The sequence below is a fragment of the Labrus bergylta genome, chromosome 12 (assembly GCF_963930695.1).
Source record: "Labrus bergylta chromosome 12, fLabBer1.1, whole genome shotgun sequence".
NCBI lineage: Eukaryota > Metazoa > Chordata > Actinopteri > Labriformes > Labridae > Labrus > Labrus bergylta.
Window position 1 is genome coordinate 21,092,960 of NC_089206.1, and position 21,074 is coordinate 21,114,033.

Here is a 21,074-nt window from a genome sequence, read left to right on the forward strand (position 1 = left end):
GATTGAGGTCAGTGTGTTTTTTTATGTTGTTATAAGGGAGTGTTTTATTCTCCTGACCTCTGTCCTGCAGGATCTTTAAAACACTGAAGTCTTCTTTATTTCTGCCACATGCGCACTCCTGATTTTGATAGGAGAGGACATTAAGCAGTCCTCTGATCCTCTTCCCACTTCCTCTCCAAGCACCCCCCACCCCCCCCACACACGCGCACCAGCTGAGCAGCGGATCACATGACGGCTCGTCGACACACTCAGTACCCGCAGAGTGAGCTCTGCTGCCGGGGTCCGCTCTCTACTTCTGCACGGTCTCAGGGTAACAGGAACCAGAAGGTAAACACAGTTTTATTTACAGTCTGTCTCTGCTCCGTTTTCTCTCTCAGCTGATAAAAATAAAAACTGAATCCTAACGACAGGCTGCTCCGTTTCCGTTACACAATGTGCACCGTCAGCAGGATTAGTTTTCCACGCAGCTTCATCAACATCACACATGATGCATGTGCAGGTTATGGTTAGAAAACTGAGAAAAAGCAGCCTGATTATTAATGTTTCTGATTTTTAAAGATGCACTAAGTTAGTGCAGTCACATGATGGTTATCCGGTTTAACGTCCAGCCTTCAATGTTAAAGTTGAATCCAATAAACACATTCAGAACTGTTTATTTCTCCCTGGAGGAGTCAGCTGATTTCATCATTCATCCAACTGAAAGAAGTCAAAATGACAAAATATTCGATTGTAGGTGTGTTGTAGGTCCAGGGAAATCTTAATGTGATGTATTAAAGTCAGAATTCAGATTATGGAGAATTATGCACAGAGTCATTTTACATCACATGCCTGAGTATGAACATATAAAGTATAGGAAGTGTTTTTTGTCAAAGCCAGTTTCGATTCTAGAGTCTGTTGGGGGCCTAGGAAAATAATTTGTCGGCCCCTCCCACCAGCCTTCATCACCATCATGCCTGCCAGTGTCCGACTCTTACTCCTTTTTCTTCCTCTTTCCTTTTTTCCTCTCCTGCTGTATCAATGGACAATTCCTCTTCATTTTCCTTCAGAGAGTTTCTTTCACAAACTTTGGTTTTCACAGAAACAATGCTGCTACGCCGAGCGGGGCAAGGAGAGTGAGTGCTGTCAGACAAGGGCCCCTTAGGGAGTTTTCATACTGTCATTGGAAAATTTGCACATTTTGAGCCACTGCTGTAGTGTCAATTTTGTCAGCCCTCGAGGCCCCCCACTGAGCAGCTGCCTGTCTTGCCTGTGGACAAGCAGCGCCTCTGTGTGGGGGTCCCAGGCAAAAATCCCTTGGGGGGCCTCTAACCAGCGTTCAATACCATCATGTCTGCCAGCGTCCAGACGCTTCATCCTGTTACTATTTTATCCGATATCTTTGTTCCCTCCTGTAGACGGATTATTCCTGTCCAATGGGGCCTCTTTAGGAGGGTTTTCTACTGTCGTTGCACATTTTGGGCTCCTCCTGCTTTGGTTTGAGTTTGTGAGACGATAATAACCTCCATCAGAACTTTTATTAGAAACTTTATTCCTGTTGTTTATTTGGTCAGGAGGAATGTCTGCGGTGACGCTGAACGAGTGGAGAGCGAGGATTCGCACAGAGCTGGACAGCGTGGTCGACTTCTGGCTGAAATACTCTCACGACACTGTTCATGGGTAATGTAGTCTCTCTTCAATGTTAGGACTCTCGACAAGCTCGAAAAACTGTTTTACACATCACATTCAGACGGCGGTGAGCTCACGCTCTGGATGTGAAGGGTCAGTTCTGTAACTGAGCGCTGTGTGTCAGCAGTTTAGAATTAGAGATATGTATGTGTGTGAGTCTGTTTCCTGTTGATCATCTGAATGTCTGTTTCCTGTTTCAGAGGCTTCTTCACGTGCCTGGGGAAGGACGGGACGGTTTACGATGAGCTGAAGTACGTCTGGCTGCAGGGGAGACAGGTTCGACTCTTCAGTGTGACTTTAACTGAAGTCGTAGTTTTTCCTGATCAACAAACAAAATTCAAACACTGAGGCGGACAGGAAGTGGATCTTACAGAATCACGGTATCACACATGATGGTGTCCGTTTGTTCTCTTCTCTTTCTGCGTCCTAACTACCTGCTCAAATATGAAACTTTAATTGGTTCACAAACGCACCGTTTCCACCAAGCGGTCCGGTTTGGTACTATAAACCCTGATCTTGCTTGCTTTTCCACAAACAACCTTACTGTACTCTGGCCAGTGTAGCCAGCCGATAAGTTCAATGAAGAAGAAGAACGAGACACAGCTAACAAAGGGCGACAACGGAGGACGCCCGGCAGAGGTCGTCACCTCCGAGGTCATCTGTGGGGCGGAGCTTCGTGTTGACAAAAGTCACAGAACACATCAACAGCACTGAAATGAACCACTGGATATTTAAAGATGGTGCGTTTTGTGTTTGTCCTTTATTACAGCAGTCATACTGCAGCGTGTCTAGCTCAGTGGTTCCCAAAATGTGGGCTGCGGCCCCCTGTTGGGCTGTGTGGGTACTGCAGGCGGGCAGCGAAAAGCCCTCCACCAATTAAAATATAAAAGATAAAAGAAATAAAAATAAAAGAAATATCACAATAATGATGATTTACCATGAGTCAACCCTTTAAGGGATTAGTAAGGCCTGTCATGACTATTCATGGACATATTGTTTAGTAAACTTTTGTGTCTATCTTGCCATAATATCATGTTGTAATGTCCAATAATTTTACCGTTACTGAAAGTTATAGATGTAGTCATAAAAAAAAAATTATAATGGGCCCCGGAGTAATTTTGTATTTCAAAGCGGGCCGCGGCAGTCTTAAGTTTGGGAAAGGCTGCTCTAGCTCCTGTTTAGGGTCAGATTGGTACGCTTGGCACCCCAACAGAAAAGTAGCAAGAAAGAAGGACGACAAGGATCGGTTATTTTGGTTTGACTAACAACTTCTGACAGTGGAAACGTGCAGAAAATGCGTAGCATAGCGAGCGGAACTGAACCGGACTGCTTATTGGAAACACAGCTAAACTGCACAGTTCAAATGTAGCCACACATCTTAACAAAATACCAACATACTTGAAAATGTTAAATTTGTGCTAATAGATGGAACTTTGTGCCTCGTGTCTCTCGCAGGTGTGGATGTATTGTCGTCTGTACAGAACCATGGATCGATTCCACAGGCCCGACATCCTAGAAGCAGCAAAAGCCGGTGAGTGTGAACGTGACGCAGGACGATGACTGACGCAGTGAGACGGAACAAAGAGAGCAGTGTTCAGTTAGGAAGTCTGTGATGGTGAGGGAAAAGAGCGTCTTCTGTTTAGTCACGGCTGCATCGTTTGAGGATTTTAAAATAGCTTTTACCGTTAAAGCCTGAGTGAGTGAGGAGAAGGTAAATAACACCTCCAATAGAACAAAAGACTCTTTTATAGACCAGAGATACATGCACATTTTTACATTTTGTATATAGATTAATTTAGTTTGATAGCAAAAATCTGCAGCCTGTTTGTTTAATGAAATCTGCTCAATAAGGAGCAGACCAAAAGCATAATCTGCAGGGCTTTGAAAACTTCCTGAATCCTCCATCACTAAAGAGTACGACCCAGCGCCCCTGCTGCCTGTGCCTGACCCACTCTCTTTCTAACAGCTGAGCCGGAAGACGAGCCCAGCATCCTGAACCTTCAAGACCACAACCCAAACAGCGTTTCAGATGTTTCATGTGACATAGCTACACCTGAGCTTATCGATTCTGACGAGTCTTCAGCTGACTGTGAGACAGAACTACAGATGTGTTTTTGTGTGCTCTCACACATTAACCCTCGACTGTGTCTGTCCAACAGATGGTGCAGCGCAGTGTTGTTTTCTGAAGTGATTATTGACAGCCATGATGGCCGTGTTGTCTCTGCTCTGTCTGATAATCATTACAGACCTGCAGCAAAGTGCTCAACAAATCGCCACTGATCCGCAAACTTCCACATGGTCAGGTTCTAAGAAAAAAACAAGCATTCAGTTTAACCAGCGTTTAATTATTAATGGAAGCTTTTAGAAAGGGTGTTACAGGAAAAAAACACAAGTAAAAAGACAAATAAAAGCACAAAGACGAACCAAACTAAGATCTGGTGTTGTTCATCTTTTACATTTTGTTTTTTTAGATTTAATTTGGGGATTTTTGAGCCTTTATAGTAAAGACAGGACCGTGGATAGATCTGGAAATCAGAGAGAGAGAGCGAGAGAGAGAGTGGGGAATGACATGCAGGAAAGGAGCCACAGGTGGGATTTGAACCTAGGCCACCCGCTTGGAGGACTACAGCCTCTGTACATGGGGGGTGCGCACTAACCACTAGGCTACCAGTGCCCCAGCATTTTTCCCATTTAAGGAAAATTCAAAAATGTTGGATTTCTAAACCCAAACTGTAGATTAGATTTGTTTTTAGACTCAATTATCGGTCAGAGGTTTTTTATTTTTTTTTGTCAGCCCTGAAACAAAACAACGTGCTGTTCCTCCCTCACCTCTATGTAACACCTCTAACATGTTTATTCTGTCATTGCTGATATAAATAAGTCTAACTATTTGTAATATTTGATTTTGTGTTTGTCTCTCAGGAGGATCCTTCCTCAGAAAGTACGCCCGTGTCTCCGGCAGCGGCAGCAACCCGTGGAAATGTGCCTTCTGTTTAACCAGAGACGGTCGAGCAGTGAAAATTCAGAGGACGATTTTCAGCGAGTGTTTCTACATCATGGCCATGGACGAGCTGAGCCGGGTCACCGAGGACAAGGACATGCAGGTACACACATGACTATATCTAGTTATTCGCTCTGCTTGGCCTCTGATATTCAGACTGCTGTCTGGTGAATAGTTATCGTCCTTACTGTGCACTTTTTTGCACCATCAGGCCAATTTTTCACATTTAACCATCCTGAGGGACATGGTAATAAAAGTCTGAATCCCTAAAAAGCTCCAGTCTGATACAAAAGTCTCCATCACTTGACAAAATCTGTAAGCAGTTGGTACTTTGCCGCATTTTTGATTTGCAAAAAGGGATCTGTTTGGATTTCTGCTGACGGTGCATGAACAGAAAAACATGCTGAGAGTCACCAAACCTTTTTTGTGCACATTTGGATCCTAGTTCCTCAAAAGAAGTCCTAGATTTTAGTGTGTATGTTCAGAGAAGACGGCATCGACCTCAATCAGCCTCAGCACTCTTCGTTGCTCCCCGTAAGGAGTCCCGCTGGTTCCTGTATTTAGACGATGAGAGAAGTGAAGAATAAAAAAACAGAGGGGTTTGGGGAGGGGAGGGATGTGAATACAGAGTCAGAGGAGTGAGAGCGAGTACGACGTGCTTAAATATGTTTGAAATGGAAACTGGTAGTGTTTGTTTGTTATTCAAAAAACGATCTAAAGATTCATCCTCTTGGGACAGGAAATAAACAAAACTTGGCAATCCATCCAATCAAAATGATGGACAGTTTAACAAACTGACCCCCCTCTGCCCGGCCCGGCCCGGCTCGGCCTCTGACCTCGTTGTGCTGGAGGTTTTGTGTCTTGGTAAACATACCGTCTCTGCTCACTAACTCGCACAGCGTTGTAAACACACACACTCTGACCGGCCGCTCTCTGTCCTAATGTTCTGCAGCTGGAGGCGGAGCAGATGATGGAGCAGCTGATCTTCTGGGTTCGGGAGGACTCGTCGGGTCTGGGCCGGCCGCAACTCCCCGGAGACGTTCCCACCAACAGCATGGCGGTTCCCATGATGCTCCTGTGCCTGGTGCAGCAGCTGACTGAAGGGCGGGGGCCGGAGGCGGAGCTGAAGTACAAAGAGCTGAGCAGCTGGTGTGTGGAACAGATCCTACAACATGTCCAGGTGCGTTCAGGTAACACACGTCTTTTTCTGTATGGTTAGCGCGACCCTGCCAGGGTGCCACAGGGGTGTTCAGGTAACACACATCTAAATCAAACGTATCTTAAGGTCAAGTCGGTAAGTTAGGCATTTAATTCTTTCCAGAGTTTCCAAGTTTTTGTTCCAACCTGAGCATTCATTTACATTTTCCAACTTGGAAACTTGTTTTTCCGATGTGTAGAACAACACATGAAGACATTACAAACAAACATTAAATACACAGACAATCAGAGGAGAACGAGACGCAGGCGAGAACTATCAGGGTGAGGCGGGAAAACATGAGGAGCTACAAAATAAAACAGGAACTGACAATAATACTGAAATCATTTGACAAAACAAGAATCGACCTGTGACAGGCTGAGTCACAAAACTCCTGAAAATGTCCTAAAATCTTTAGGGCGAGCTGCATGTGTGACCACGAACTGCCAAATTCCCGCCCAAATGAAGTGAATTGTTTCCGGTGTCTTCTGTGATCAAAGATTCTGAATATAAAACTTTCGTCTTCTGTAACTCGACACAGAGAGACGGGACGGCTATCTTAGAGAACGTATCGGTGGAGGGAGGAGAGATACCGGGCTGCCAGGGCCGCCTGCAGAACCCAGGTACACACACACACACACACACTGACACACACACACACACACACTGACACACACACACACACACACACTGACACACACACACACACTGACACACACACACACACACACTGACACACACACACACACACACACACACACACACACAGGGGAGGCTTGTTTTCTTTTTCCTGTTCATGATGCCTACCTCGACGTTTCCCCTCTTCCCTCCGGTCTCGCTCTCACACTGACTCAGGCCACGCTCTGGAGGCCGGCTGGTTCCTGCTGCAGGTCAGCGCACAGCAAGGGGATGGCGAGCTCCAGCAGACCGCCATCAACAAGTTCGTGGAGCTTCCTTATGAGTGCGGCTGGGATAAAGAGCACGGAGGCCTCTTGTACTTCCTGGATGTGGACGGTCACTGCCCCACGCAGGTGAGAACTCACCGTGTTTAGATACTAAGACTGAGACAGGAGCTACTGTCCGTCATGATACCAGAGTGTTTATCTTGTGAAAATCAAACAATCAGGATTTCTGTTTCCACATCACAGCAACACAAATAGAAGCCCTGGGCATCCAGTGTCGGGTCATTTCTGTTGTTATTTTATTTTATTTTATTTTATTTTATTTTACTTTATTTTACTTTATTTTATTTTATTTTATTTTATTTTATTTTTTTATTTTTTTATTTTTTTTAAGATTTTATTTTTTAAAGATTTATTTTATTTTTTGTGTTGAGACTCATGTCTCAAGCGGTAGGCCCCGGTTCGTTTCCACCCGTGGCCTCTTTCCGCATGTCATTCCCCGCTCTCTCTCCCTGGTTTCCGACTCTATCCACTGTCCTATCTCTGCATTAAAGGCACGCAAAAGCCCAAAAAAGAAATCTTTAAAAATATTTCATGACTCAAAATCTGAAGTTTGTTAAGCTTAGCTACGACTTAATTGATCCTTGAGTAAAAGTAACAAAGTCTGGAACATTTTGAAATCCTTAAGCAGACTGCAGTGTGATATATCCCTGGTGTGTTTTCTTGCTCAGTTGGAGTGGAGCATGAAGCTGTGGTGGCCTCACTGTGAAGCTCTCATCGCCTTCCTGATGGCCTACAAACAAACCAAGAGGCCGGAGCTGCTCCAGAGATTCTCTCAACTTTATGAATACACCTTCAGTCACGTGAGTTTCTGTTTCATCTCATTTGTTTTTTCTTGTGTGATGGGCCACAGTTAGAGCACAGAGCTGACAGCGAGCACTCTGGGTAATAATCGTAGATGTTTTTGCAGCGTGCTTCAGAAACACGTCTCTGCTCCTTTGAAAACACACATTTGATCTGTTCTTCTCTGACTGTGTTGCAGTTTCCTGATCCTGAGGGGGGCGAGTGGTTTGGATATTTGACACAAGCAGGGAAAGTAGCTCTGGATTTCAAAGGAGGCCCCTTTAAAGGTAAGAACTCACCTGATCTACATGAAGGATTCACTGAATCATCTCAGGGTGTTTCAGTCCGTTTTGATCGTTATAATTTAACAGGAACAGAGATCTTTAATAAACCGAGATTCAGAACCAAATCGAGGGAACGTTGTTTTACTGTAAAAGGAAAAATTTCCTTTTACAGTAATCAAAATCCAACATGATATTTAAAAGAAAAATTAAAGCCAGTTTGTTGAATAAATATGAGGAAATATGTCAATGAGATGTACTGTTCTGTTTCGTGATGCTGTCACAAAAATGTGTTGTGACATGCTTTGTACGGTGTAAAATGAATTGTTAACGAGGACCTATGATGGGCTGCCAGTGGCTGTGTTTGCATGCTGCCAATTTATTTTTATTTTTATTGTTTTTGAATTAAGTGGTTTTAAAAAAAAATAATTAATCCTTTGTGAAAGAGGGGCAGATATTATAAGATTATTCTTCTTTCTGCTCCTTTTCATTCAAAATTTGAGATTTTATGTTCGTTTGTTTTTCTTAACTTTATTGTTTGTTTGAATGAAATAAATAAGATAAATAAATCATGAAGACATGTCTTTGTAAAAATCAAACGAGAGCGAGATTTATGTGAACAAGCAGACACGGTCGCTTTATATTTTATTATTTTTTGCTGTGCTGCTTGTCCTTTTATTAGGATGATATATAAACAAATAAAACAACCAACGAGTTCATTAACTTATTAATGAGGAGAGGAACACAGGTTAGCCTACACCTGGTGTGGTTTTTAGCTCCCTCTCTTCAGCCTTCATAACAGTTGTGTTTTTGACTTTCTGCCTGTGGGTCTAAAATCTGTGATGGTCTCCTCTCCTTCAGGTCTCTTTCACGTCCCTCGCTGCCTCTACATGTGTGAGCGTCTTCTGGATGAGCTGCTGGCTAACGACGAGTGACGCTCTGACATGGAGGTTATAAAAATAATGATCTCATCTGAATCTGTTCCATGGGTAAAAAAAGCATAATTGCACTAATTCTCAAACATTCATTCACTGGGAGACGTTTGTTAAAAGCGACATTACACCATCAAACTGTCCGTCAGTGGCTCTCTGTATCATGTAATCTTTGTGAGTCTTATTTTTTTTTATCTTTGCGCTCACCTGACGTCCTGCTCGTTGACTGAAAGTTCAAATTAGAAGAGACAAGACACAAGAGACGTAAGCCATTTTCACATCTGCACTCCTGGAAATGTCTAGAGTATTTCTCTCCTGATGTTTGTTCACACATGCACCTCACAACAGGAGACTAACCCTGTCCGATGGGCGTGGGTGAGGGGGGTGGGGGTGGGGGTTACCTAAGGCTGGACATAAAGCTGGAGGAGAAACTCTGGGTGAAGTCAGAGAGAAACATTCAGCTGTTTATGTTCATGCAGCTCCTCCTGAAAACTTCAGGAGTTTTTCAGGAGTTTTGTGCAGGTGTGAAGAAGGCTTTAGAATATCCTCATATAAGAGTCCTTAATCAGAGGTGATAAATATTCTATCTCTTGTCAGTTTAGATTTCCTGCTTTATTTGGCCGGGTGTCTGTGAACGATTAAAGGAGACCCTGACAGACAAAAGGAGAATCTACAAACTCCACACACACACAAACTATTTAACACGCATTGAGAACTGAGGGACTTTGTTGTTGTGAGGTGATCGGTTCAATTCCCAAAGCGCTCTCCTTTGCTCTCTCACTACAAAAAGGAAGCAAATGTTTTCTTGTTTTATATCTCAATGTGCCTTTAAGCAGCACCCTGAGCCTTTTAAAGAGCGTGGATCTTCACATCCGATGCATTCCATTTTGTTATTTGCTATCAAAGGGAAAAATTAAAGCTGCTTAGTGTTCATGATGCTTGGCATGTGCAGACTTAAGTGCAGCGTACGTTGTACGCTTGTATAGAATAGTGATCGGCTGTCGTGCCTCAGTACACACTGCGCGGCTAACAACGCACAATCAAGCCAAAATTCAGCCTGAATGCAAATCTGTTGTACGACCTTGGCTGGAATCGTACAGTGACCGCCCGGCTTTAGTGACATGCTTGGCATGTGCAGACTAACATTACAGTAGATTTTATTAATGCTTTCTTATATTATAGCTGATAGTACGTGTAATGTGATGATAACAATTGTTTTATGATTTATTTTGTCATTAAACAATCAAGTATATATAAATATGTCAGATAATCAAAATACTTTTTAACCCTCTTGTAAAGCTGCAGCTTCCAGAAGCAGAATTTGACTAATAAAACATATTATCGAACTGTTTGACTCTCTGTGTGATATTTGTTCCTCTGGGTTATCTCAAACAATGTTTCTGATATTATTTGGTTTATTTAATTAATGTATTATAACAAATTAAATCGTGGCCATGCAGAGGCTTATTCTCACATGAACTAAATAAATGATATCAAGGAGGTGTTGTGGTGCCATGTGAAGGTCGGCTTTAACTTTAAGTCGCCACCAGGGGTCACTGTTGTTTGAGTTTGAAGCTCGAGGCTACACTCTAGAGCTGCTCAAGTGGAAGAAAGGTCCAGAAAGAAACACGGCTTCACCTGCTCATCACTACGACGACAACACACCTCTAATATATTATCTGTTCAGTCTTTGTCGTCTCGAGGGAGAAAAGAGAAATGAAACAAAAACACTCCAGAGCGGATACGGAAATTGATGTATTTGAGCGGAAGTTGGCGGAGAAGGAGCGTTCAAGAGCGTCACGGTTTGTAAACGCTTCAAACGTGTAAATGTCTGCTGTAAAAAAACGGGCTGTTTTGAATGGGTATGTATGTGACTTCCGGTGAGTCTGCAGCCAGCCTCTAGCGGACCCTCGACGAACTGCAGGATCGTTCCCTTCAGCATCAGTTTCTCTTTTCAACACCGGATGTTGCTGCTTGTCTTGGACGCAGCCTGTGGAACAAACCGGATGTTTTCTGAACAGAAACGGAAGCGGAGAGTTTGAGCGCCGGAGCTTTTTATCTATTTTTAAATATTTGTGCGAATGAAAAACTGGTTATTTAACGGAGGAGGGATCAGGGAGATGCAGCCTCTCGTTATACGTACAGGACGTGAAACGCGGAAATAAGTTACGTAATATGACGTAAACGGCGACTCTTCCCGTGCACAGTTAGCATGTTCATTATTATTATTCTGTAACACGTTTCATCGTCTTTACGTTTCTCACGGAAGATGTTTCCAGCAGCTAAAGAGCAGGAGGCTGTTAGCAGGTATGAAGAGTCTTAATATATACATCAGTAATGTTTGAGATGTTAGACTGAGCCAATCAAAAGCCTGTACTTTATAAAAGTGACTGAATATCCTCATTTTAAACTGAGGACGTAGAAATGATCAAACTTCTGTTTGTACATCATCAACTGTCAGGGCCGTATTTATTTATTTAGAGTACAAAGGGCAAACACAGGACCCCCAAATCCCCCCTTTAACAAGAAATATTGTGTTCCTTTATTCAGTTTAAAGTGTGTAAAATCTGCCACCAGGGGGCTGTCAATCAAATCAATAAGAGAAGATGACGCAGAGGCTGGCGGGGAATCATGGGAGTGTTGACCGTAGTCATGACGACCGGGCGCAACCCACAGAAAGTGTTTACCAACGAGCTAATCGGAGTATAATTCACGTGACGTTTTTTATCACAGCAGAACAAACAGCAACAGAACAGCAGCTTTCTGTAGCAACTCTGCGTGTTTCCACGGCAACAATAAACATTTTGTGTCTGTCATGGCGGCTGCCGCGAAGACACGTCCCGTTGCAACTTTAAAATGAAGGAGTTCTCTGTCTTTGATAACTGTTTGAAATATTTGAGGTATTTTAAGTACTCTTTTCAAAAAAAAAAATATATATAACAATATTATTATATTAATTATTATAATAGTATTAGTACTAATATTATTATTATTATTTTAATGTAAACATTGTCTTTATTCGTGGTTATTTAAAGGTGTAATGTGTAGAATTTTTTGCACTATAATATCTGAATAAATTACAATTTTACTAAACCTGTTTTATGTTGTTGTCGAGTTCTTACATTACCTCAAATAAATCCAACAGTTCTCAAAGACAGACTTTAAATGTCTTGTTGCAGCGGCCGCCATGACAGACATGACGTGTTTATTGTTAAAAGGTTTTTTATTAAACTCTTATTCAGTGAACGTCTCACCCTCCTTGTGGGGAATGTAGCGCCCTCTATTGACCAACAGCCACACTCGTATCGAAGTATCAACAATTTTGACCATCTTGTGCTTGATGGAAACATGTTGATAAATGTATATTCATGTTAACTGATCTTACATATTTCTGTGTTCTCTGTGTTGTTTTTCAGTCTGTCCAGAATCAAGTACCAGCGCCCGCCTGCAGGGGGAGCAGAAGGACACAACATCATGAAACGGATTCCTGTGCAGCTGCTCAGAGAGAAGTTTTCCCCGACTCAAATCAGCAAACCCAAAATCACTGTGATATTAAGCAACAAACCTGTTGCACCAAAAAGAACACCTCCGGACCCCTCTCTTACACAGTTTGTCAGGACGCAGCTCGGGAGTGTTTTATCTCATAAAGCAGATTTGAATCCTCGTAACTTAAGAGACAAACATCCACCACAGGAACAGCCTCTGTGTTTAAAGACTAAAGTCCCTCCGATTTCAATACCTGCTACTACATGTCAAAGGTCAGAAACACATCCAGGTCATCTCCCCGTCACGGGGAAGCTGAGGGAAGAGAGTGTTCAGGTCTCTTCTAAAAATCAAGTCCAAGTGGACTCAGCGTCTGAGCTCCCTCCGCCCATCAACAAGCACATTTCCCCTCCATCAGCCAACCCCTCCTCTGGCTTTAATGTGGTTTATTTTTCACCCGTCAAGCTTGTGAATCAAGTCGTTTCTCCACCGAGCGCTTCTGCCCCGCCCTCGTTTAAACTGCTCCACAACACATCCAATAAGAGTCCATGTGGACCCCCGCCCGCAAGATCTAAGGCGGGTTTAAAGTTGATTTCACGGGTTCCACAAAGGCCCAACAGCCCCATCAGATGGAAGATTGAAGAAGAGGAGAACTCGACCCCTCCAGTTCCTCCCTCGTCTTCAGTCGCTTCGGAGATTCTCCGGGCTGTGGCGGAGAGAGAGAGGGCGTGCAAGCAGCCGGAAGTCATTCAAAAGTTTGTTTCTCCCTCGAGTCGGGGAGGACGAGGAGAAGAAGACGCCCTGGTCCTGTGCAACGGGAAAGTCTTCAAAAAGCAAAGCAATACATTTAAAAACATAAAGAGTGAGTCGTCTACAACAGCAGCAAAAGTCTACGTTTTCAACAAAACAAAAGTGTCTTCTTCTCCTCAAAAATCCCCGCCGACAGCTGCACCTCCCAGAAAGCTGCTCTACCAATTCATCATCCCGCGTAAGTCGCATGAAGTCATCGACCTTTGTGACGAGTGCGATCAGGATGACAAGAGTCAGCGAGCGGCATCACAGCTGACCTATCCCGATGAAGACAACGTCCTCTTTAAGTTGTACTCGCCACCCAAATCTGAGCCTGAAGATTTGTCTCAGAAGACACAAACTCCAAAGTCTCCTGTGAAGGACGCAGAGCGGGCGAGCACGGGAGGCGACGGAGGAGGAGAGAGAGAAAAGATCGCAAATCCTTCACGTGTTTGCGGCGCAGTCGGGGCAAATACTGATGAAGGCTCGGGCGCCAAAAGTCAGCCGAGCACCTCCATCCAGCGGGTGGAGTGTACGGACGATACTTTGACCTCTGACAGCGGCAGCTCATGGTCCACAGAGATGGAGTCCTGGAACGAGGAGGTGAGAAACACTTTAAGACTTTTTAATACCCGGGAGTCGTGTCACATCCTGCACACACAATTTATATTCTTCAGTTAATCAGATATCGTGATCTGTTGTGAGTTAGGCTGGCGTTTCAAACTCGAATGACCATATTGTGGTTTGTCTTCAGGACACTTCAAGACACTCGTGTTGTTGCCATGGTTACACAAGCTGCTCTTCTTCTTCTTCAGTATTCCACTCTGCTCGGGGCTCAGTTGTGTTAATGATCACTGTCACGTTTGTGAGCTGTAAAAGTACAAAACATCCGGTTGGTGATGATGCTTCCCCGGTCTGCTCGCTCTCATTGGCTACTGCAGGAATTCCCATCAGGCAACCCGATGTGGAGTCATGAATATTAAAACATGTTTGATATTTACAAATGCAGATCAAGAAGGCTCTGACTCACCTCACACTTTAGAGATTATTTGGACAAATAATCTGTTACCACAAACCCTGAATCACAACCCAAGATCGTTCAAAACGCTCCTAAAATCGTCTAGTGTGTTTGTGTTTCCCACCCTGTAGTGGGCAGAGCATCTTCACAGATTCAGCTGCACAGTCAGAGCCTGATTAACAAAAGGAATGCACCTCTATGGCGCCTCCTAAACCTGAGCAAACTTAGTCCTCCAGCTGACCGGTAATATATCTCATGATTTAGCTGCTAGCTTGTGTTTTTAGGTTGATGCACATAATGTGTATGTGTATGTGTATGCAAAGAACAAATTTTCCTCTGGGATTAGTAAAGTATTTCTGATTCTGATTCTGTGAGAGAGAGTGAGAGCATTTTTACTGGTGTGTGTGTGTGTCGCCTTTCTGAGTCGTGTATACGAGACATCTGAAATACACAAAGATCTGACTTCAACCTCGGGGCTTGCAGACAATCAGTACATTGTGAGCTGACGTTCTGCCATTACCTTTTATACAACCTTACAGTGTTCTTCCGGCTTTAGCATTCTGACATTAGCATCAGGCTAAATGCACTACCAGATCAGAGCCAGTGTAACATCTGTACTTTTCTTCTTGCAGAGCTCAGTTGATCTCGCATCCCGTCAAATGTCCGACCGTCTGCTCAGACGGATGTTTGGGGTCGCGGCGGACGTGAAGATTTGTCTTCAGAGGATCGACGACGCCTCGGCTGGATGTTTTCCTGTAGAGCTTCACCACGGGGAGTTACACCGGGAACCAGCGAGCAAGATGAGTGAAGAACTTCTTTCTCTGGATCCTTCCAGTCCGCTGGGCAGCGACGGATACAGCGGGTCTCTGAGTGTGAAAAGTGAAGAGGAAGTGTCTGCAGACTGTCACACACATCGTAAACCTCTCCAATGTTCACATTTCAACCCGGCAACAGGACCTCTCTCTGCTGTGAGTGACCCTCAAACCGACACACCGATTAGCTACATGGAGCCCATAGAGGATGAGAGTTTCCTCCACACAAACGGCCCACACAAAGCAGACACCGCTACAGGCACGTGTTCAGACAAACGGAGGATCGGACGAACAAGAAAGCGCACGACTTGTCCGTGCTGCGTCCCCGGGACTCAAAGTCAGGCCGTGAATCTTAATGTCAAACGGGCACTGACGGCAGAGCGGGCGAGAGGAAAGGCTGGAACAAAAACAGCAAGAAAACGTTCAACAACGTCCGTACCGATCGGGTGTCAAAATGCAAAGAAGAAATGTTCAGATTTTCCAGCCGGTCACGGCTCGTGTTCGGCGTCGGCGGACTCTGACGAGCTGAGGTGTAACGAGGAGATCAGACAGCTCAGAGCGCTCCTGAAGGAGAAAGAAGCAGCGTTAGAGCTGATGAGGAAAGCTTCAGCTGACATGAAACATCACTAACAGTAACATTTAAAAACAGACATTCTGCTGTGCAAGTCTAATGTAATGATTGATTCTAAGGGTTTGGGTTTATTTATTTGTTTTAAAGAAACTTTCTGGATCTCTCTGTTTGTGTCGATTGTGGCGCCCCCTGTGGACAAAGCAGCACATCGCATCTATAGGCTGATGTTTTTATGAAAAGGTATAAAGAATGTTTTTAGACTAAAGGAAAATCATGCTGCTTTCTTTTAAAAGTCAAACCGAACACTCACTGTGGCTTTTCTCTGTGGAAAATGTAAACAAAGGCATTTTCGTTAATCGACACGGCGGCAGCAGCACAGAGATTAAAAAAACAAATGATTACAAAGTCTTCTTGCTCCTTGTTTCTTTTTCTTTTAGCTCATAAAGAAGTTAGAAGACATTTTGGTTTATGCACAGTGTCATGATGAACCAAGCTACAACATCAGGTGTTTAAACATGAAGCCGAGGCTGGAGTGTAAAATCCTGCAGTTCCTCGAGTGTCCACTAGAGGCTGGCTGCAGAAGCACAGGAAGTCACATACACACCCATTCTAAAAAGCCTGTTTTTACAGCAGAGATTAACATGTTTACAGCCTGGTTCAAAAAACCAAATAGTTCTGATTAGCTCATGTCTCGACACACACTGTACAGGGGGTGAATGTTTTGATGACTCATCAGTTTTGATTTGATGAAGGATAAGAGTTATTCACAATAAGGCGTGTAGCTGACCTGATTGACAGGTGGGCGTGGTGTAATGGTTTGTCAGGAGGTTTAAAACCCGCCTCAGCTCCAGCTCTCAGCCTGTCGTTAGGTTGACTGAAAGTTAGACTGAGACAGCATTTCCAGCATGGAGACCACCATTGATGGGACTCCAGCGCCCCCTGCAGGAACAGATGGGTGACCTCACTCAGGCTTTGTACATAAACATTTACAGTCCATGGAATTAACCTGGAAGATGCAATATTACAGCTCTAAGTTTCAAAGTAAAATATGAACAAAAGCAAACAGAACATGTGGTTAATTAAAACATAAATTCAGTGCATCATCTCCATGAGGTCAAAAATAAACAAAGAACAAGAGGTAAAAAAAAGAATATTTGAGACGCTGGAGAGAGGTTCAGACATCGTGAGTGGATCCACACTCCTGACCACGTGGTGGCGGTAATACACCAGTTCGTTGTTTGTCAACCGCCGATTAAACAGGAGAAGAAGAAGAAGCGCGCGGACCAAACCGGAAGTTGTGATTTGCTGGGAAACGAAAATGCAACTACAGATGAATTACTTCAGCTGTTGTGTTTGAGGCTCAGCAGACGTGTGTAAGGTATGTACCAAATTATTTGTACGATATTTATGGTTACAAAGAAACTCACAACTTCAGTTTTTGTTGGCAGGTTGATGGTGAAGATATTTACGAGCTTCTTAGTCGAACATCTGACGAACAGACAGAGCCGAGTGTCTGTCCGAACGTGTCGGCTAACCTCATTAAAATGTTGAATTATTTGACATTTTCAGAGCAGGTTTAGTAATAAAACAGAACCCTGAAGACACATTGGTTCTCACACAGTGTCTACATTTGTCTCCAGTGTTAAAGAGGACTTATTCTCTTCCTTTTCAAGCTTTTCAAACAGTCCCCTGTGGTCAAAATGAAACATCTGTGCTGTGCTTTGGTCAAAATAAAACATGAATCAAGCACCAGAGGAGGTTTGTGACCCTGTATAAACCAGCTCTATCAGAACGCTCCGTTTTGGTGTGTGTCTCTTTAAATCCAATGCATTTAAAAAGAAACATTAAGTCATTTCCTGTTTTAACTATGAGGTGACAGCACGGGGGGGGGGGGGGGCGCTCTGCAATATGACCATTTATATTTGTCTTTTGGTTTTTGAATTATGATTGAAAAATTTAAATACGTAAAAAATGTCTCCCTCCTCTCTGACGGACTCTAACCCTGTTCACAGGTAAATACACAGAACATGGATCTCCTTGTGAGACATGAAATCTACATCCCAGAAGATGCCGAGGTGAAAAGCATCCCTCTCAGTAGTTTACCAAACTCAGTGCTGAAGCAAATGGGCCTCTCTGGGTCCGACCCCGACGGCTCCAGGAGGCTCACGGACTCCGCTGTGGGTGTATGGATCTGTCCTGCAGTCCTCCGACAAAAAGGCCTGAAGCGAACCTCCAACCAAGGGAACCCTCAGTTAGAAAGTATGTCCTCGAAGATAGCCAAAGAGTTTCGGGGCTCGCCAGGACCGTTCAAAGTGTCTTTTGTCTCCTCCAACAAAGCGGCTCACGAGGCGTTGAACGAAGCCTTACATGGAGACACGTTAACCCCCCGCCCCCCCGCCTTGCCTCCAGGCTTAGCGCCAAAGACCTACCAAGTGGCCGTCATCATCTATCAGGGGTGCGTTTACCTGTCCATCAGGGAGCGCGGTCGATGCAAGTGTCCAGGAGAGACAAAAGATCCACAGCCGGCTTCCAAAGCGGCCATTCTTTCACCACAGCCGGCTTCCAAAGCAGCCATTCCTTCAGCACAGCTGGCTTCCAAAGCGGCCATTCCTTCAGCGTCAGACGCGTCCTCTAACATCCAGAAGAAGGTAAGAGGACTCATCAGATATACGAGCATCACAGCAACAGACGAGTTCAAAACTTAGAAGAACATGGCAGGTTCTTTTCTAAGTGTAGCTTCATCCCTGGAGGTAAAAGCAGAAACGGACAAGAGTTTGCAGCCTCAAGCCGTGGTCAGACAAAAGGATCACATAATAAAATGGCATTAAATATTTGAAATTTGCATTAAAAAGGCATAAAATAGTAGTGAAACATAACCCTATAGATGCCTGTTCAAATTGCTAAAGTGAAGAAGTACGTTTTAAGCTTACTTTTAAAAATATTTAGTGAGCTAGCATCCCTGATATCTAATGGTAATGTGTTCCATATCTTTGGTGCGTAATTAGCAAAAGCTGAATCTCCGATTTTCTTTTGGCTGTTGCTGGGAACCTTCAGTAGGCTCAGGAATAGAATAGAATAGAATTACTTTATTGATCCCTAACTGGGAAATGTGGTGTTACAGCAGCAGGTTATCCAACACACAATATTAGCAAATTTAAACACAATATAATATTAAATACAAAGTAAATAAGCACAAAAAATATCAAAACTAAGAATGGGAATATATACAACCAGGATTTAACTAAGCATCACTAGTTACTAGTCTTAATTAAGAGAAGATTAAATACAACATACTTTGCTGGAGGTAGATGTAAATGTGCATAAACAGTATTGACATAGGGAGCTGTGCAATCAGTCAACGGGAGTCTGGTTATAGTCGATCCGGCAGGAGTCTGGTTTCAGGACCCATCGGCGTGTGGTGTGTCATAGTGAACGACAATCCACGCCACATCAGGGACGCCTCACGACATCCCCACACTTGTTTGATTTTTGTCTCCCCATCACATCAGTGACCCTGACCAATGAGAGCCCAGAGCGCTCTGCACGTGCAGAAGTCCCAAGCGTAAACAAACAGAATGATGAAGTTGGTGCTGTGAGATGGAACTATGAGACATGTTTGGCGCTTTTGTGCGAAACTTTTTTAATTGTTTTAGTGCAATTCATGTTTCCACCTCCTAGGGGGAGCTAGAGGGACTCACCTGGTTTTACTCTCTGAAAATGGCATCACCCACACAAAGAGCACATCTCTCATGTTTTTAACCGTACAGCAGACATTTGTTTGATTATTTATGCTCTCTAATATTTAATTGTGAATTGTTTATCCTCCCCGCAGCGCCCCGCCCCCCAGGCTTCTCTTAAACCACTTAAGAAGAGACTGCGCATCACTTTGACCCCCAGGTCGAAATTCCCAAGGAATCCTGTCAAAACACCCAACACCACCACCACCACCACCACCACCACAGAGCAGGTAACTAAAAGAATAATTAAGACGTTGATTGTTGGGGAGATTTACTAATACGGCCTGTGGCTCAGTAAGTAGTCTGCCGCCTCTCAACTGGAAGGTCGAGGGTTTGATCCTCAGCTCCTGCAGCCACAGGTCTGATGTGTCACAAGACACTAAACCCCAAGTTGGTCCTGCTGCTTTGTTGGTGGCTTGTGAATAAATGAGTTCATACTGATCCTCTGCCATCAGTGTGTGAATGTTCTTCATCTTTTAAGCCCATGTCGTACCACTGCAGACCCCTCCCGTCCAGCAGGACATCAGTGACAGTCCTCTTGAAATTCTCTAGTTTTTTTAATTTAAGAGTGCATGTGTGAAAATAGTTAATAGCTAAGTGTATCTTCAGATTCAGATTTTTTTATTGTCCCACACGGGGAAATTTGCATTGCAACAGGAGCACACAGAAGACAAGAAACACAAGGACAACATCACCATAAAACAAAAAAATCAGACGACACAGCAAAATATAAAACCAAATAAAACAGCGCAATGAAATCAGTCAAGAGCCTGTACCAGAATGGAACAGTGGAGGTGTGCAACAAATAGAACGGCTGTAGCTCAGTTGGTAGAGTCATCGCCTCTCAACCAGAAGGTTGAGGGTTCGATCCCCAGCTGATGTCTTAATGTGTCCTTATTTGCCAATGTCCACATTGCTCCCGCTGCTTCGATGGCAGTGTATGAATGGATTAATCTCTGATGTACATCGCTTTGGATAAAAGCATCTGCTAAGTGAATTGTATAACAAATAGCAAATTGTTGTTTAACATATTAATTGCACTTGGTTCTTCTCTTGTCTCCAAATATGATCAAAATATAACTCAGAAACAACAAAAAGGTTACGGCCAAGATGCCAAACCTGAGACTTTAAAACATCAGTTCACAGAGCAGGTGTTATTTAGGTGTAAAATAAACGAGCTCATTGTGATGAAGCTGCTTTGTGTGTCCTCCAGAAGCCGCTGAACGGCAACACAACTGACCGGAATCTCATCAACAGTAAAGCAGCACACAGTGAACACAGAAAGGATGTGACACACAGCAGAAGGGGAGGTTCCTCACCCCCGACTGCACCTTCAGTCCCCCAGTCCACTGATGGAGCGCACAGACCAGACAACCCTGAAGCTGACGAGAAGCAGCGTGCAGCGGACACAGCAGACCGGGTTCAACAGGAGACCCCCTCTGACAGTGAGACCCAGGAGCCGGGCAGTGACCGAGCTCAGAGCTCCAGTCAGAACAATAACACGGATGTGGAAATAGAGCTGGGCAGTCAGAGGTTGAGCTGGAGAGAGTCTCAGGGTGCCTCCGCTCCTCTGCTGCTGCAGGAGTGTGACTTTAAGGAGCTGGCTCAGGAGGAGGAGATCGCTATCGCTAAAGCGCGGCTCCTACAGAGTGAAGCCGCTCTGAAAAACCTGAACTCGTCAAAGTGACAGAAAAAATACAAATCAAGGCGTGTGTAGCAGCACATTTTTGCTTTTTTTTTATTTTTGCAAAATTAATGTTTAGACTCCGGGGTCCAAGTTTTTGTTTGGTGATCACTTCAATTCAGTTTCTGCAAAAATTTGCAATAAAGAAATTATTGAGTTCA

At 43.9% G+C, this 21,074-nt stretch overlaps 3 protein-coding genes across 5 annotated transcripts; all 3 read left to right on the forward strand.

Moving 5' to 3' along the window:
- Nucleotides 1–173: 173 nt before the first annotated feature.
- Nucleotides 174–10,166, forward strand: renbp (renin binding protein). Of its 2 annotated transcripts, XM_020630411.3 has the most exons (11): nt 174–327; nt 1,551–1,656; nt 1,866–1,941; nt 3,121–3,196; nt 4,588–4,769; nt 5,619–5,846; nt 6,403–6,484; nt 6,717–6,892; nt 7,495–7,626; nt 7,806–7,893; nt 8,749–10,166. In XM_020630411.3, exons 2-11 carry the CDS (start codon nt 1,556–1,558, stop codon nt 8,820–8,822), a joined length of 1,215 nt encoding a protein of 404 aa, XP_020486067.1. In that variant the 5' UTR covers nt 174–327; nt 1,551–1,555; the 3' UTR covers nt 8,823–10,166. The 2 variants fall into 2 exon arrangements, with proteins under 2 accessions (XP_020486067.1, XP_065817637.1); XM_065961565.1 differs by lacking the exons at nt 174–327; nt 1,551–1,656; nt 1,866–1,941 and adding an exon at nt 2,015–2,405.
- Nucleotides 10,167–10,781: 615 nt separating this feature from the next.
- Nucleotides 10,782–15,900, forward strand: lrif1 (ligand dependent nuclear receptor interacting factor 1). Its single transcript, XM_020630366.3, has 3 exons — nt 10,782–11,126; nt 12,236–13,694; nt 14,742–15,900. The coding sequence occupies exons 1-3, from the start codon at nt 11,089–11,091 to the stop codon at nt 15,549–15,551; spliced, it is 2,307 nt and encodes a 768-aa protein (XP_020486022.1). The 5' UTR covers nt 10,782–11,088; the 3' UTR covers nt 15,552–15,900.
- Nucleotides 15,901–16,754: 854 nt separating this feature from the next.
- si:dkeyp-110g5.4 (uncharacterized protein LOC561637 homolog) lies at nt 16,755–21,074 on the forward strand. 2 transcript variants are annotated; one of them, XM_020630377.3, is made up of 4 exons: nt 16,755–16,870; nt 17,505–18,140; nt 19,325–19,459; nt 20,443–21,074. In XM_020630377.3, the coding sequence occupies exons 2-4, from the start codon at nt 17,520–17,522 to the stop codon at nt 20,914–20,916; spliced, it is 1,230 nt and encodes a 409-aa protein (XP_020486033.1). In that variant the 5' UTR covers nt 16,755–16,870; nt 17,505–17,519; the 3' UTR covers nt 20,917–21,074. The 2 variants fall into 2 exon arrangements, with proteins under 2 accessions (XP_020486033.1, XP_029132539.1); XM_029276706.2 differs by having other exon boundaries at nt 20,446–21,074.

Excerpts from the sequence above, each read along its gene's own strand:
- si:dkeyp-110g5.4 (XM_020630377.3), top strand. The coding sequence starts at position 17,520 with ATGGATCTCCTTGTGAGACATGAAATCTACATCCCAGAAGATGCCGAG. Across the intron at positions 18,141-19,324 it reads CCTCTAACATCCAGAAGAAG|CGCCCCGCCCCCCAGGCTTC; the intron begins GTAAGAGGACTC and ends TCCTCCCCGCAG. Across the intron at positions 19,460-20,442 it reads CCACCACCACCACAGAGCAG|AAGCCGCTGAACGGCAACAC; the intron begins GTAACTAAAAGA and ends TGTGTCCTCCAG.
- renbp (XM_020630411.3), top strand. The coding sequence starts at position 1,556 with ATGTCTGCGGTGACGCTGAACGAGTGGAGAGCGAGGATTCGCACAGAG. Across the intron at positions 6,485-6,716 it reads GGGCCGCCTGCAGAACCCAG|GCCACGCTCTGGAGGCCGGC; the intron begins GTACACACACAC and ends ACACTGACTCAG. Across the intron at positions 7,894-8,748 it reads CAAAGGAGGCCCCTTTAAAG|GTCTCTTTCACGTCCCTCGC; the intron begins GTAAGAACTCAC and ends CCTCTCCTTCAG.
- lrif1 (XM_020630366.3), top strand. The coding sequence starts at position 11,089 with ATGTTTCCAGCAGCTAAAGAGCAGGAGGCTGTTAGCAG. Across the intron at positions 11,127-12,235 it reads GAGCAGGAGGCTGTTAGCAG|TCTGTCCAGAATCAAGTACC; the intron begins GTATGAAGAGTC and ends GTTGTTTTTCAG. Across the intron at positions 13,695-14,741 it reads TGGAGTCCTGGAACGAGGAG|AGCTCAGTTGATCTCGCATC; the intron begins GTGAGAAACACT and ends TTCTTCTTGCAG.